The sequence below is a fragment of the Syzygium oleosum genome, unplaced genomic scaffold (assembly GCF_021117445.2).
Source record: "Syzygium oleosum isolate NSW1041296 unplaced genomic scaffold, Sole_v2.1 Sole_v2.02, whole genome shotgun sequence".
Taxonomy (NCBI): domain Eukaryota; kingdom Viridiplantae; phylum Streptophyta; class Magnoliopsida; order Myrtales; family Myrtaceae; genus Syzygium; species Syzygium oleosum.
Genome location: NW_026607486.1, coordinates 17,245,484 through 17,256,958, shown reverse-complemented (window position 1 = coordinate 17,256,958; position 11,475 = coordinate 17,245,484). Strand labels below are relative to the sequence as shown.

At 45.2% G+C, this 11,475-nt stretch overlaps 2 protein-coding genes across 2 annotated transcripts; one reads left to right on the top strand and one right to left on the bottom strand.

Moving 5' to 3' along the window:
* The first annotated feature begins 3,180 nt into the window (after positions 1-3,180).
* LOC115669887 (cyclic dof factor 2-like) lies at positions 3,181-5,978 on the top strand. Its single transcript, XM_030591049.2, has 2 exons — positions 3,181-3,686; positions 4,605-5,978. The coding sequence occupies exons 1-2, from the start codon at positions 3,462-3,464 to the stop codon at positions 5,784-5,786; spliced, it is 1,407 nt and encodes a 468-aa protein (XP_030446909.1). The 5' UTR covers positions 3,181-3,461; the 3' UTR covers positions 5,787-5,978.
* A 1,673-nt stretch (positions 5,979-7,651) lies between these two features.
* Positions 7,652-9,750, bottom strand: LOC115688648 (transcription factor CSA-like). Its single transcript, XM_030614568.2, has 3 exons — positions 9,043-9,750; positions 8,387-8,902; positions 7,652-8,026 (listed from the first exon to the last, which is right to left on the bottom strand). The coding sequence occupies exons 1-3, from the start codon at positions 9,455-9,457 to the stop codon at positions 7,725-7,727; spliced, it is 1,233 nt and encodes a 410-aa protein (XP_030470428.1). The 5' UTR covers positions 9,458-9,750; the 3' UTR covers positions 7,652-7,724.
* Between the last annotated feature and the right edge of the window lie 1,725 nt (positions 9,751-11,475).

Below are 11,475 nucleotides of genomic sequence, written 5' to 3'. Positions count from 1 at the left end.
TGGGTGGTGAAATTCACGACGCCCGAATCTAATTACAAGTCAGTTCATATTTCAAAAGCACCTAATCATCATGAATTTGGACGATGGTAAAGTTAAGGTGAATTGAGATAATGTTGTATATCATAAGCTTCGTGACATCCTTCTGATGATGCGCTTGTTGCTATACGTTGCTCCACTAAGTTCCACCATCAACTCGTTTTCTGCCAGTCACTGCCAAAAGATGATTATAGAGAATTATTTTTTTTTTTGCTCTATTATCCAAAGTCATGCCTTCTACCTCTTGATTAGGAAAGGCAATCAAGATGCACCTCGGTTTTATGGTAATCGAGGGAGCTCCATGAATGTATTAGCCCTTCATTTTGGCAACGAAATAGCTGTTGACATTTAATTTGATATAGCTGTCAACAGGCATGCAGCTACTGGTAAAAGGATTGGGGGATGGGGACAGGAAGTACTAAGTTCGGAGTTTGATCTCCGTGAACAACGTATACACTTGTATATAAAAGAGTAGAGTGAGACCACAAAATGATGAAGTTGCAAGATCCTTATCAAGCATGAAATGTGATTAGCAATTCACAAGAGTTGAAGAGTCCGCATATCGTCAAAGGCTTAACAGGTTCGGGTCGACACAAAATTAACCACATAAAGAAAAGATGTCATGCTATGCAAATGTACATAGCCTTACCTAACCCTTAATTACGCTTTAGGAGTCAAGAGGCAACTTAAGGTTCGGCCCTAAATTGACTGATCCACCAAAGGAATTTCTATGGGTATAATTATTGTTTCGACTCTTGAGGTAAAGCTAGTAATATATAGGAGAAACCGGTGTTCTCATCGTTTTAGCCAGAGAACTCAAATGACAAAGTCATGATCTCTTATTATGCACAACTAGAGTCAACCAAAAGGATGAGCTTTTGATGTAGAACAGTTAGCCTGTGATTATCTTGAACAATGTGATCGCCGTAATCATCGGAAATCTCGGCAGTTTTTCTGATTTTGGGGAAAACAATCATTCAAGCAGTTTCCTATATTATCAGTTAGGCAGTTTCCTATATTACCAATAAGGCAGTTTCTTATATTATCATTTAGGCAGTTTCCTATATTACCATTCAGGCAGTTTCTTTAATTATTCGGTTTCCATTAGTATTAGGAGTCCTATCTCTATATATAAGATGTCCGTCTTGTAATCAAGAGCACAGTATTATTGAATAAAAATTTCGAGTTCTTTGGAGTTGTTCCAAATTTACGCTTTCTCTCTGCGTCAGCTTTCAAGAGTTTGAGCCACGCCTTACGAATCGTTCGAGCTCATTCCTCCGGGCCGAGGTGGCCCGCGGTCGGCCCTAAAAACCATTTTCAAGTCTACCCACTCAATAAAAACTACTTCAAACAGGTACCCAATCGCCTCGATCCAAACAAACCGACCCCAAACCCTTTTAAAACGACGGCATGCCCAAACTAATCTCACATACCGTTCAAACTTTCCGAGCCCCGACCCAACCAATCCGACAAGCAATTCGGAGGAGCCCGCCCGACGTCGATGGATGAAGGGGGCTAAACGGGTAGGTTGTGCTCAAAGATCATCGTAACAAAAACAGGCCAAACCCCTCTCTCTCTCTCTCTCTCTCTCTCTCTCTTTGGTAAGCGAAGTGGTGATTAGAAAGAAAGGAAGATGAAGAGAGGTGGAGGCGAAACGTGTCGGTCACTCGAAGAAATGTCCAAATCCGCACTAAAGCACCAAAGCAAAGCGGGCCCACACTTCCTCAGGGTCCCACCGACCGAGCCCACCTGGCAACTTGCTATTAGCTGTCCCTCCGACAAATTATCCACACATTTCATTTAAATTCGTCGACATTCTTTACCATATGCTCGATTTTCCCCACCCTCTAAGAACTGTTTCTTTATATTGGAAATGGACTTTGCCCTTGACTTCCTAAGCAATCCCATAAAACATTGTGCCGCTAATTATGCTTGTCCAAACTTTGGTCCTCATCGTGTGTGGACTTTATGCTCGTGTTCGATTTTATCGACCTATTTGGATGAGTTCTCTTTATGTGTCGATGCTATAATAAGGCTTATAGGCTGAACAAGATACGGATATCCTTCGGGTAATGAGAAAAAAGAGAAAAAAAAGAGGCATAATCGTGTAATATGAGTCTACGAATATATGTTACTTGAAAATTCATGTAGGAAGGACCAAACTTAGAAGTGTTAATATATGAACTAGGATCATATGAGCCCGGTTTGTACCCTCCATTGAATGAGGTGGGGCCGTGTAGGTTTTATATAATTTAATGGTTTGTGTAAGCCTGGGCTAGGTGTGGACAACAATTTCTCCCAAAAGCAAGTATAGTATGACATGTCAGCTCTAATTACCGACCAGTTCAAGACGAAACAAGCTAAGAACTTTTTTCTTCGGACTAAAGTAAATCAATTGAAACCTGGGGATGCCTCGTGCTAATTAAACAATGGGCATGACATAAAGATTGAGAGAAAAAAAAAAAAGGAGATAGAACAAAGGTTATAAACACAGACGTGGATATTGTCCAAAAATAGACGAGATTATTATGTGGTGTTTACTCATATATGTATAGATTTATCACACGATGCATGTTCGAGCTCATGCTTCGTCAGGTGCATACGAAATCATGTTTGGTCCATCATCCTGATTAAGACTCGCGTTTTATTTAGTCTATTAGGTTAGTATGGTATTTCATAAGTATAATTTACCTAGATGTAACATTCTCTAGAGGTGAATGCACAGATATAAATCCATATGTTCTCGGACATACCATAGTTATCCTTACAAACCATGAACTTTAAGTGAAGAAGAACAAAAAAATTCTTGCTTTTTCCATGTTTCATGTAATGAAATTTAAAGTGATTTTTCTTTTTTCCATTGTCATTCTCGAAAACATGTCTTTCGTTCGCAACAAACTTCGAGGCAACATTTCCAGACAATCTGGTAATCAGAGAACCACATCCACATCCTAAGTGAAGCAAAGAGCAAAAAGATAGGGGAGAAATCGTACACATTGCTCTTAGCCAAAATGGAAGGGCCCGTGCGTAAATGGAGTCAGTCAACAAATCAAGAGAGCTTTGGAAGTGGACAAAAGAAGGGAACGAGTGGGGATCGACTGTGGGAAAGAGAACAGAGTGGGGGGAGAGATGACATGGAAGGGAAAAAGTTGGACAAAAGAGCACTATCTTTTTGCAAGATGTGGGGGAATCGAACAGCATGAAAGATCTCAAAGGCCACACGAACTTGTGGCTCAGAAATTTCCCCCCATTTCTGATGTGGCATCTTCCCACATGAGCTTGCGCTCGCAGGGCTCTTTTCCACAAGAGGAGAAGACCTGGAACTGTTCTTGGAAAAAAACAGAGAAGCAGAGACGGGACAGCTAATCTCACCGAGACTTTTGAAAACTGTTCGAGAACAGAGCAGAGCCGCAACAACGAGGAGAATGTTGGAGATGAAAGATCTTGCGATAAAGCTGTTTGGGAAGACGATTTATCTCCCAGCGAAGCGAGGTGTTCTCGAGGAGCCGTCTTGGGGAGCTGGAAAAGATTCCGTTTCAGGAGCTGGAGGTCCAAGCGCATGGTGGGATCGCAGCGACTCTGTCTCTGCTGATGCTGCTTCGCAGGAACAGAGAGATGGAAGAGAAGCAGAGGAGACTCATGGAGACAAGGTATGGGTTACTGACAAATAGTTAGCTTTCCTTCATGGTTGGTTTTTTGAAACGAGGGAAGAATTGAAACTGAGGGTATCCAAAGCTCAGCACCTGTCAGTCTTGATTTTCCAATCCTCATGGATTTCCTTTTCCCATCTATTTCCTGATACTTCCTTTCTGGAAGGGTGCATGCTTGAACTTCTCGTAGCTTAATATGTCCTAACGTCAGAGGGTAAACTCTGTTTCCGATTCATTTTTTTCTCTTTTGTTGTCATTCAAATTATGGATTGGAGTCGAGCGCATCCAATCTCATGAAGATCGCAACATATAAATTGGTCGGGATCCATTGGTCGGTTATAAGTTCGCTCCGGTGCTTGAGCAAAATTGGTCAGGATAGAGGTCGGAAATAACCCTTTTTCTTGCGGTGCTAGCTCGTTTTGTTTCTTGGTTATTGGTTAGCTTCATTATTGTTATCCTAGTCGGTCTATCACTGTAGAGATCTGGGCATTCGCCACCGTTCTTGGCTGCTTCGTACTTGCTGATCCCCCTGACTTCATGAAGTTGCGGCTTCGCAATCCATGTGTCGACCAAAACTACGTTCTCATCTCAAAAGCAACTATCTAGTAATTGAGCTGGTTGCCAATGAATGTCAATCTCTTGGATTGCTGTTCTTAGTCTTACTTTGCTCTCTGTTTAATTCTGCTTCTTATTGAACCCGCTGAATTTATTGAACTGGGCATGGATTTTACACTGAAGATGAATTCGCTCACAGTGAAATGATCAGGAAATGCAGTTTAAAAAGCTACAAGCGTATGATTCAACTACAAATGTTGTCTGTTAGTCTCGTATTATTCAAAGAAGGATCTATCTTTTCCCAGTAGATGTTTCCTCTTTCCACTACATACTAATTTCCGATGCCTCTTTTCAAATTTTTAGGCATTATCGGAAAGAGAACCGATGGACGACAAATATGAAGAAGGCACATCGTGTCGGGCGACAGACAACCCGAAAGACTCGACTGACTCAACGAGCATTAACCAGAAAGATGAAATGGGCAGAGAAACTTCTCCCCCTACCGCGCGGAACAAAGAAGAGAGCGAGACGAGTTTCTCACAAGAAACGACTCCAAAGAAGCCCGACAAGATACTACCATGCCCGCGATGCAACAGCACAGATACCAAGTTCTGTTACTACAACAACTACAACCTGAATCAGCCCCGGCACCTCTGCAGAAACTGCCAACGGTACTGGACGGCCGGAGGAACGATGAGGAACATCCCCGTTGGCGCCGGCCGTCGTAAGAGCAAGAACTCTTACGCAGCCACGGTGGCGCTGTTTGACCACATGGGAGTACCTGAATCTCTTCGAGCTGATTGTGCTGGTGATTTGAAAACCGCTGGAACCACCATTCTGAGGTTCGGTTCGGATTCTCCTAATTGGGGTCGATCTGCAGCTCCAGTGCCGAGTACTATAAACGGGTATCTTGATCCTGGACGAGCAATTCCATGTTCTGGTAGAGGGGTAGATAACTTCAGCGACGAACGTTCGAGTGCATCTTCTTTGACAGTTTCAAATTCAATGGAGAAGGCAAGCGTCTGTAGCGCACCAGAACCGGCAGTCCGCAATTATCGAGGCTTTCCATGGGATTCTGGTCATTGGAACTCCAAACCTGCTCTACCTACTTCAGGCTTCCCGGTTTCATTTTACCAAGCGCCACAATGTTATTGGGCTTACACACTGCCAGGTTCCTCGAATGCGACTCCAAAGGCGTCCTTACTGCCCTCCTCATTTGGCCACGGTGACTCGAGCACTAGTCCTCCAAGTTTGACGAAACTAGGGAAGCATTCGAGAGACAGGAATGTCTTGAGTCCTGGAAATGGCACTTGGACTCCTAAGACTTACCCAATAGATGATTGCAGAGTAACTACCAAGAAATTGATCATCGGGGCATGGGAAGCACCGGATGGAGCTTCTGATTCAGGGGAGTCAGACCGTCTTCTCTCCCAGGCTTTTCAATCAACTGTTAGAGGCAAGAGCTTCGATGACAGAAGGACTCTATTGCTGCAAGCGAATCCTGCAGCGCTGTGCCGGTCAATGAACTTCCACGAGAGGACGTGAGAGGGAGAGACAAATCCAACCAAACTTCGAATTTGTATGATAAAACAAGTCAAGAGCTATGCCTATGCTTCTCTTGTACGACTGTTTCCTAGATTTTTGCTGCTCCTTCGCATGAAGACATTCGCCAATTTGGTCATTTCTCTTTGATTCCGGGCTTCATTTCTCGGGCTTGAGCCGGAATTCTAGACCCAATGCGCTCTTATCAATCCAGTCCACTTCAATTTGAACCTTAGAGGGTAAACATGCCATGCACGAATATTTCCCTTTCTCTTGTACAAAAAGGGATTGCTTCACTTTCGATTGCTTTTCTTCTTCTTTTCGGACGAACTACGAATGTCGACAGAACGCACATGACCATTGGACGAGCGCCACTTCCAGGTGCATGATGGTGCAGCTTGCTCATAACATATCGATGCTTTTGCGAAGCTATAAAGCATACTTCCCTCAATTTCTTTAAACAGCCAAACTTTTCAGCACAAACTAAGGGTCGATTTGGTTCGACCCATACCGTGAAATAAACTGAAAAGATCTCATGCTCACGTAAGCCAAAGGTAATTCGGGTAGAGTTGGGTTTCAGGAGCAAAGGCGACCAGGGAATGTGTACGAAGCTTTCACAATACTCTTGGTGTGCATCTGGACACCGCATAAAATTATTCCTGTTGAATTTCGAGCCATCCCCACTGACCTGCTTTGGGACGCACTGGTCCTTATATGAAACAGTAAATCTGAGTAGAGTCGTGTGGCTCTGGCTATGGCATCATCATCATCATTATAAGAAGAATAGAAGGAGAGTTATTACCACTAGTGCTTTCAAGTTGCCTTTTCCCTACGGAGGAAATGGAATCGTGCTGCCCTAAAGGCAAAAGCTGATACTCGAAATCTAAATTCCCGAAAACGAGAAACATTAGCTGAGCCTCTTTCTTGGATTACATGTGTAGCTTTGTGACGCGACTTGAAAAGGGGACCCAACCCAAGAGTAATGGCGAGACACGTTCCTGTATTTCGTGGACGCTCCAACTATGACTTGAGGTGAGCAGAACATATTGGTCATATGAATAAAGTTGATGGATCACTTGATCGGTGTATCGACGAGCTTTTTAAACGGACCTCACTCGCCGTACTTAGCATAAATTTTGTTGTTGAATGTGATATCGAGTCAACGTGGACAGAGCTTCAGCTGGGCTGGTTTGTAGATAACGCTAAAAGATCTTGTTAAAGACAAGATCACCGTTCCTGGAGTTACGGGCATAACCGAATCTGAGTCGAGTCCATTAGCTCAACTCTCTAACTCAAGACTCGATTCTGACTCACTCGAATGCACAGAATTTCATACTTGAGCTCAAACTCGACCTCAACTAAACTTAACTCACCAATAAATTTAAACAGAAAGCTCAGATCTTTCCGGTGCTTGCGCACACTGCTCTAATCAAACTTTGAAAAAACACTATGATTGGATAGTAATGACTCTTTATCTATCTATTTTTGTTTATAAGCCCTCAAGCGACCTCGATCTGTTCTCGATTAAAGCAGCCCGCGAGCCTAATCTTTTCGACACCATCGGGTTAATCAGCTGTTATATTATGTTTTAAGGCCTCTTTGTCCGAGAAAGAGAACACAGAGAAAGATGAGGTTGGAATGATTAGAGACACGAATCACAGAGAAAACACAAAGGCAGGTCTTTTTGGTTTTCATCGTTTTCTTCTTCTCATTTTCTGCTGGGTGGGGTGCCATTTTGGCTTTTTCTTGGGTAGCTGACACACGTCCAGCAAGAAACAATCTTTTCAGATTACCTCTAATGGCTCGCTCCATTATGTAGGAGCAGATCCACATTGAGGTCCATTATGTAGGAGCAGATCCACATTGAGGTCCTCACTGACGATTCCCCAACCACCAGGCCATTCTCAGAAGAAAAGCTTTTCTCTTTTCTGAACTCCAGCCTCACGTGGCTCCGACCCCGAGGAAATCAATGAATGGTGGCGAGGCCGGCGGCGGCAACGGAGCTTCAGATTCCGGCGGCGGTGGCGGCGAAACTCGATGGGCCATCATGGACGCGACCGTGCCCGAGCAACAGCACTGGGCGTACGGGTCCCTGAGCACGTGGCGGTCCTCGTCCGGCGGCTGGCTCGCGGCCGCCGGCGGCCACGGGGGTGGGTGGAGACAAGCGCCGTATGGGTTCGCGCAGGGTTTTGTTTGGTGGTTGAACAAGCTTGTCGTCATATCGTCGTCGTTGCCGTCCCGACCTATATAAAACAGTGGCTCAGTTTTTACTTCAGTCGTGATCATAAAGAGATGAGAGCTTGATCAGTGACGGATTCTTTTGTTCCGCCTTTCGAATTTGAAGCAGACGTTATATTAAAAGACTACTGATTGGCACAAAATCTTTCTCTCAAACCTTTCCTTCCATCTGCATACTTGTATACTTACAATTTTTATCGGTCCTGTTTTCCATTCTAACACAAAAGAAGACATGGAAGATGATCAGACAGACAGACTGACGGACAGACAGACAGACATGCCCACCGGAAGAGAAATGCACACAAGATATGCTCAGCAAATATGGAGGCCAAACGAAACTGTAAATATCACCACAAATGACCCACCGGCGAGAAAATCAAATCCATTCTGAACCGCCAGTCCCTCTCCATTATTGCTTGTTGGGCTCGACCCATGATTCAACCCCAGAATATGATGATGCTGATGCTGATGCTGATGATGATCGAATGCCGTCATCCCGATTGCCCAATGTGACACCCCAACGTTACCGAACGACACGGCGTAATCCGTCCTCGCAGGTGTGTCGTCATAGTCGTCCCGATCGTGATGGCCGGCGGGGGTTTCGTCCAGCCTGGCGAAACCGGACGACGGCGACTGGGACAAGCTGAGCTTCCTCCGCCGGTATGCGGTGGACTGCTCCCGGTACTTGCGGGCCATAATGACGTGCCAGTGGTTCTTCACGGCGTTGTCGGTCCGTCCGGGGAAGAGCCGGGCGATCATCGCCCACTTGTTTCCGTACACCCGGTGCGCCTGCATCAGCCTCTCCTCCTCTTCGTCCGTGAACGCCCTCCGGTTGATCCTCGGGTCCAACTGGTTGAACCACCTCAGCCTACAGCTCTTCCCTATACCACCATCGACGACGAAGACGACGATCCAAAAGCAAAAGACACGTCTTTTCGTCATCGTCACCCAGAAAATCCAATCTTTTCGCTATTTAATACACGAAAAAAAAGGGCAACTTTATGTTTTTCTCGGTGTTCACCTGATCTGCCCTCGAGCTTCTCTGCAATAAGGTTCCAGTTCTGGGGGCCGTAGAGGGCGACGAGCTCCTTGAGCTTGGTGTCCTCGGCGGGCCTCCAGTGGCCCCTGGCGCAGAGCTTCGACTGGCCGCCGGCTTCTCCGTCGACCTTCCCGCCGTCGTGCTCGTCGCTCGTGCTGTTGCTCTCTCTGACACTGTTGCTGCTGTGGACCTTCCTGCTCCGGTGATCAATGGGTTCGCTGCTCGTCGTCGTCGTCGTCCCCAGGAGATCGGCGAGGCCGTGGTGGGCGGCGGCAGCGGCGAGAGAGAGAGAGCCCATGTCCGCGTTCACAATGCCGGTCGAGGACGAGGAAGAACGGCAGCTCGTGATGATACTGCGTCCGTTTGCTCCCGATAAATCGACGCACTTGTTCGCCATTTCAGCTCTCTCTCTCTCTCTCTCGCTCTCGCTCTGCTGACAGAGAGACTCGGATACGGGACTGTTACCCAGTCATCATCGCAGTAAATATTAAGAAGAGAAGCAGAGAGAGAGAGAGAGAGAGAGTTTTGTTTCGCAGGCTGAGGGGAGAGAGAGAGAGAGAGAGAGACTCGAAACGGCAAAAACTGCAAGTGTTCGATTTTGCCTTTGATCCGACCAAAAATAAAATTTTGCCTTTGACGGAAACCTAGAGAGAGAGAGACAGAGAGACCTGCTACTCTACTGTTTTGGTTTTTGTATTCTTGTCCTAATGACCTCCATGAAATTCAAGAACCCGTTTTTCAATGATGAACAGAACGGTGAATTTGACTCTGAGGAAACGAAACGAAAAAGTCGTCGAAACTAAAGGCATGTTTGACTATAACTCCACCTCGCCTCAAGTTAACAAAGCTAGCTTCTCGCTATATGTCCCTCAAAATATACTGGGAGAGCCATTTTCTCCGTGACTAGACCTACAAATTTCAATCATGATATAGTATTTACATAACTTTCTCGCTACGTTCTCGCATTTGATCGATATCAAACGGGATTTTCGACAATACAATCACATCATTTTATCGCCATGTGATTTGGTTTAGATGAGTACTTTCACGTTGTCACAAAAAAAAATTGATTTCCGTCGCTCTAGAATGCGATCATATAGGTTGCTTGGGACGAAACTTGATGCACATTTTGGGGCCGGAGCTATTGCGATAAAAATTTGCGAGGGGAATGTTACGAAACTGGCAAATACTGTCGAATTTAAAGTAGAATATTATACATACGGGAGCACGAACAGAACTTATGATCGAAAGGATTTAGTTTCTCTCGTATGTTACATTCACAAAGCCTACGCGGGCGAGTGAAAAGATGAACTATCGCAAAGAGAGAGAAATCAAGACGATCGGCTCGTGAGAAAATCCTTTCAAACGGTCAAATCAAATAATTTAATATATCGACCGCATGGAACATTCTCATACGCGTGGAAAGGTTGTTCAATGTGCTGTCATAGTTTCTATAACCATCGAACGCCCCTCCAGCCGATCAAGAACAAACCCTTCTCAGCATTGGTAAGTGCGGTTGTAGTGTAAATCAAACTGGTGAGATTCGTCTCCAGTGCGAATATACTTTTTTTAGACTAACTTAATCAGATCAAAGTGGAGCATTCATCGAAGCACATGGAGGCACAAAAGGGGTGTCTCGCCAAAAGACACCAAATTTTCACGCTGCCTTTCGCATTTACGGCCATCTCTGACTACCACACATCCCCATTCGCTTAATATGTTCGATCCAACGGTATTCAGAGTGCTTCAATGCTGGGGTCAATTTGCTCACTTGCACGTTTGAAAGTGACTGCAGTACTCTCTCTCTCTAAACCAAGGATGGGGTCGATGTGGTTCTTGGCTGTCTCACCCTGCAATGACAAGAAAGGCTCGCCAATGTGACATGCTGGGTTGCGCTTGTGCAGGTCCGAGACCAAAGCCTTTGTTTTCATTACAGGCCAGTGGAAAAACTTCCTGAAAATGAGAGCTTATGAAAGACACACTCCACTTGAACTAACCCTTATCAAGCACTGACAATTGACACGTTAATAATAACCCCCGTAGCCAGGCCTAATTTCACTAGACCCTCTCGGACTCCACCATCATCGCAGCTCCTCAATTCATCTTTTTTAACGTTTTGGGTCGTTCTCAATATCCTGCAGGTTAGCTTAACTATAAGGGCTAGGGCTAGGGCTAGGGCTTTAGGGCTGGGGCTGTCACGGATTCAATTTAACCTGAGCATATCAGGGTTAACCACCTGAAGTTGACCCAACAACCAAATGGAACTTGTCCTTTCGATCTGCATTGCATGTTCCTCGTTTCCTAAACCGATGAACGACATTCCAAAAATGATGCCCTTACATATGAACTTCAAGTCACGGGAGTGAAGCGAAGTCCCCACTCGATCCCCACCTGCTTCCTCTGTCTCGTGCCATA

Excerpts from the sequence above, each read along its gene's own strand:
- LOC115669887 (XM_030591049.2), top strand. The coding sequence starts at position 3,462 with ATGTTGGAGATGAAAGATCTTGCGATAAAGCTGTTTGGGAAGACGATT. Across the intron at positions 3,687-4,604 it reads AGGAGACTCATGGAGACAAG|GCATTATCGGAAAGAGAACC; the intron begins GTATGGGTTACT and ends TCAAATTTTTAG.
- LOC115688648 (XM_030614568.2), bottom strand. The coding sequence starts at position 9,457 with ATGGCGAACAAGTGCGTCGATTTATCGGGAGCAAACGGACGCAGTATC. Across the intron at positions 8,903-9,042 it reads GAAGCTCGAGGGCAGATCAG|GGAAGAGCTGTAGGCTGAGG; the intron begins GTGAACACCGAG and ends ATGGTGGTATAG. Across the intron at positions 8,027-8,386 it reads TGGATTTGATTTTCTCGCCG|GTCGGGACGGCAACGACGAC; the intron begins GTGGGTCATTTG and ends TGTTTTATATAG.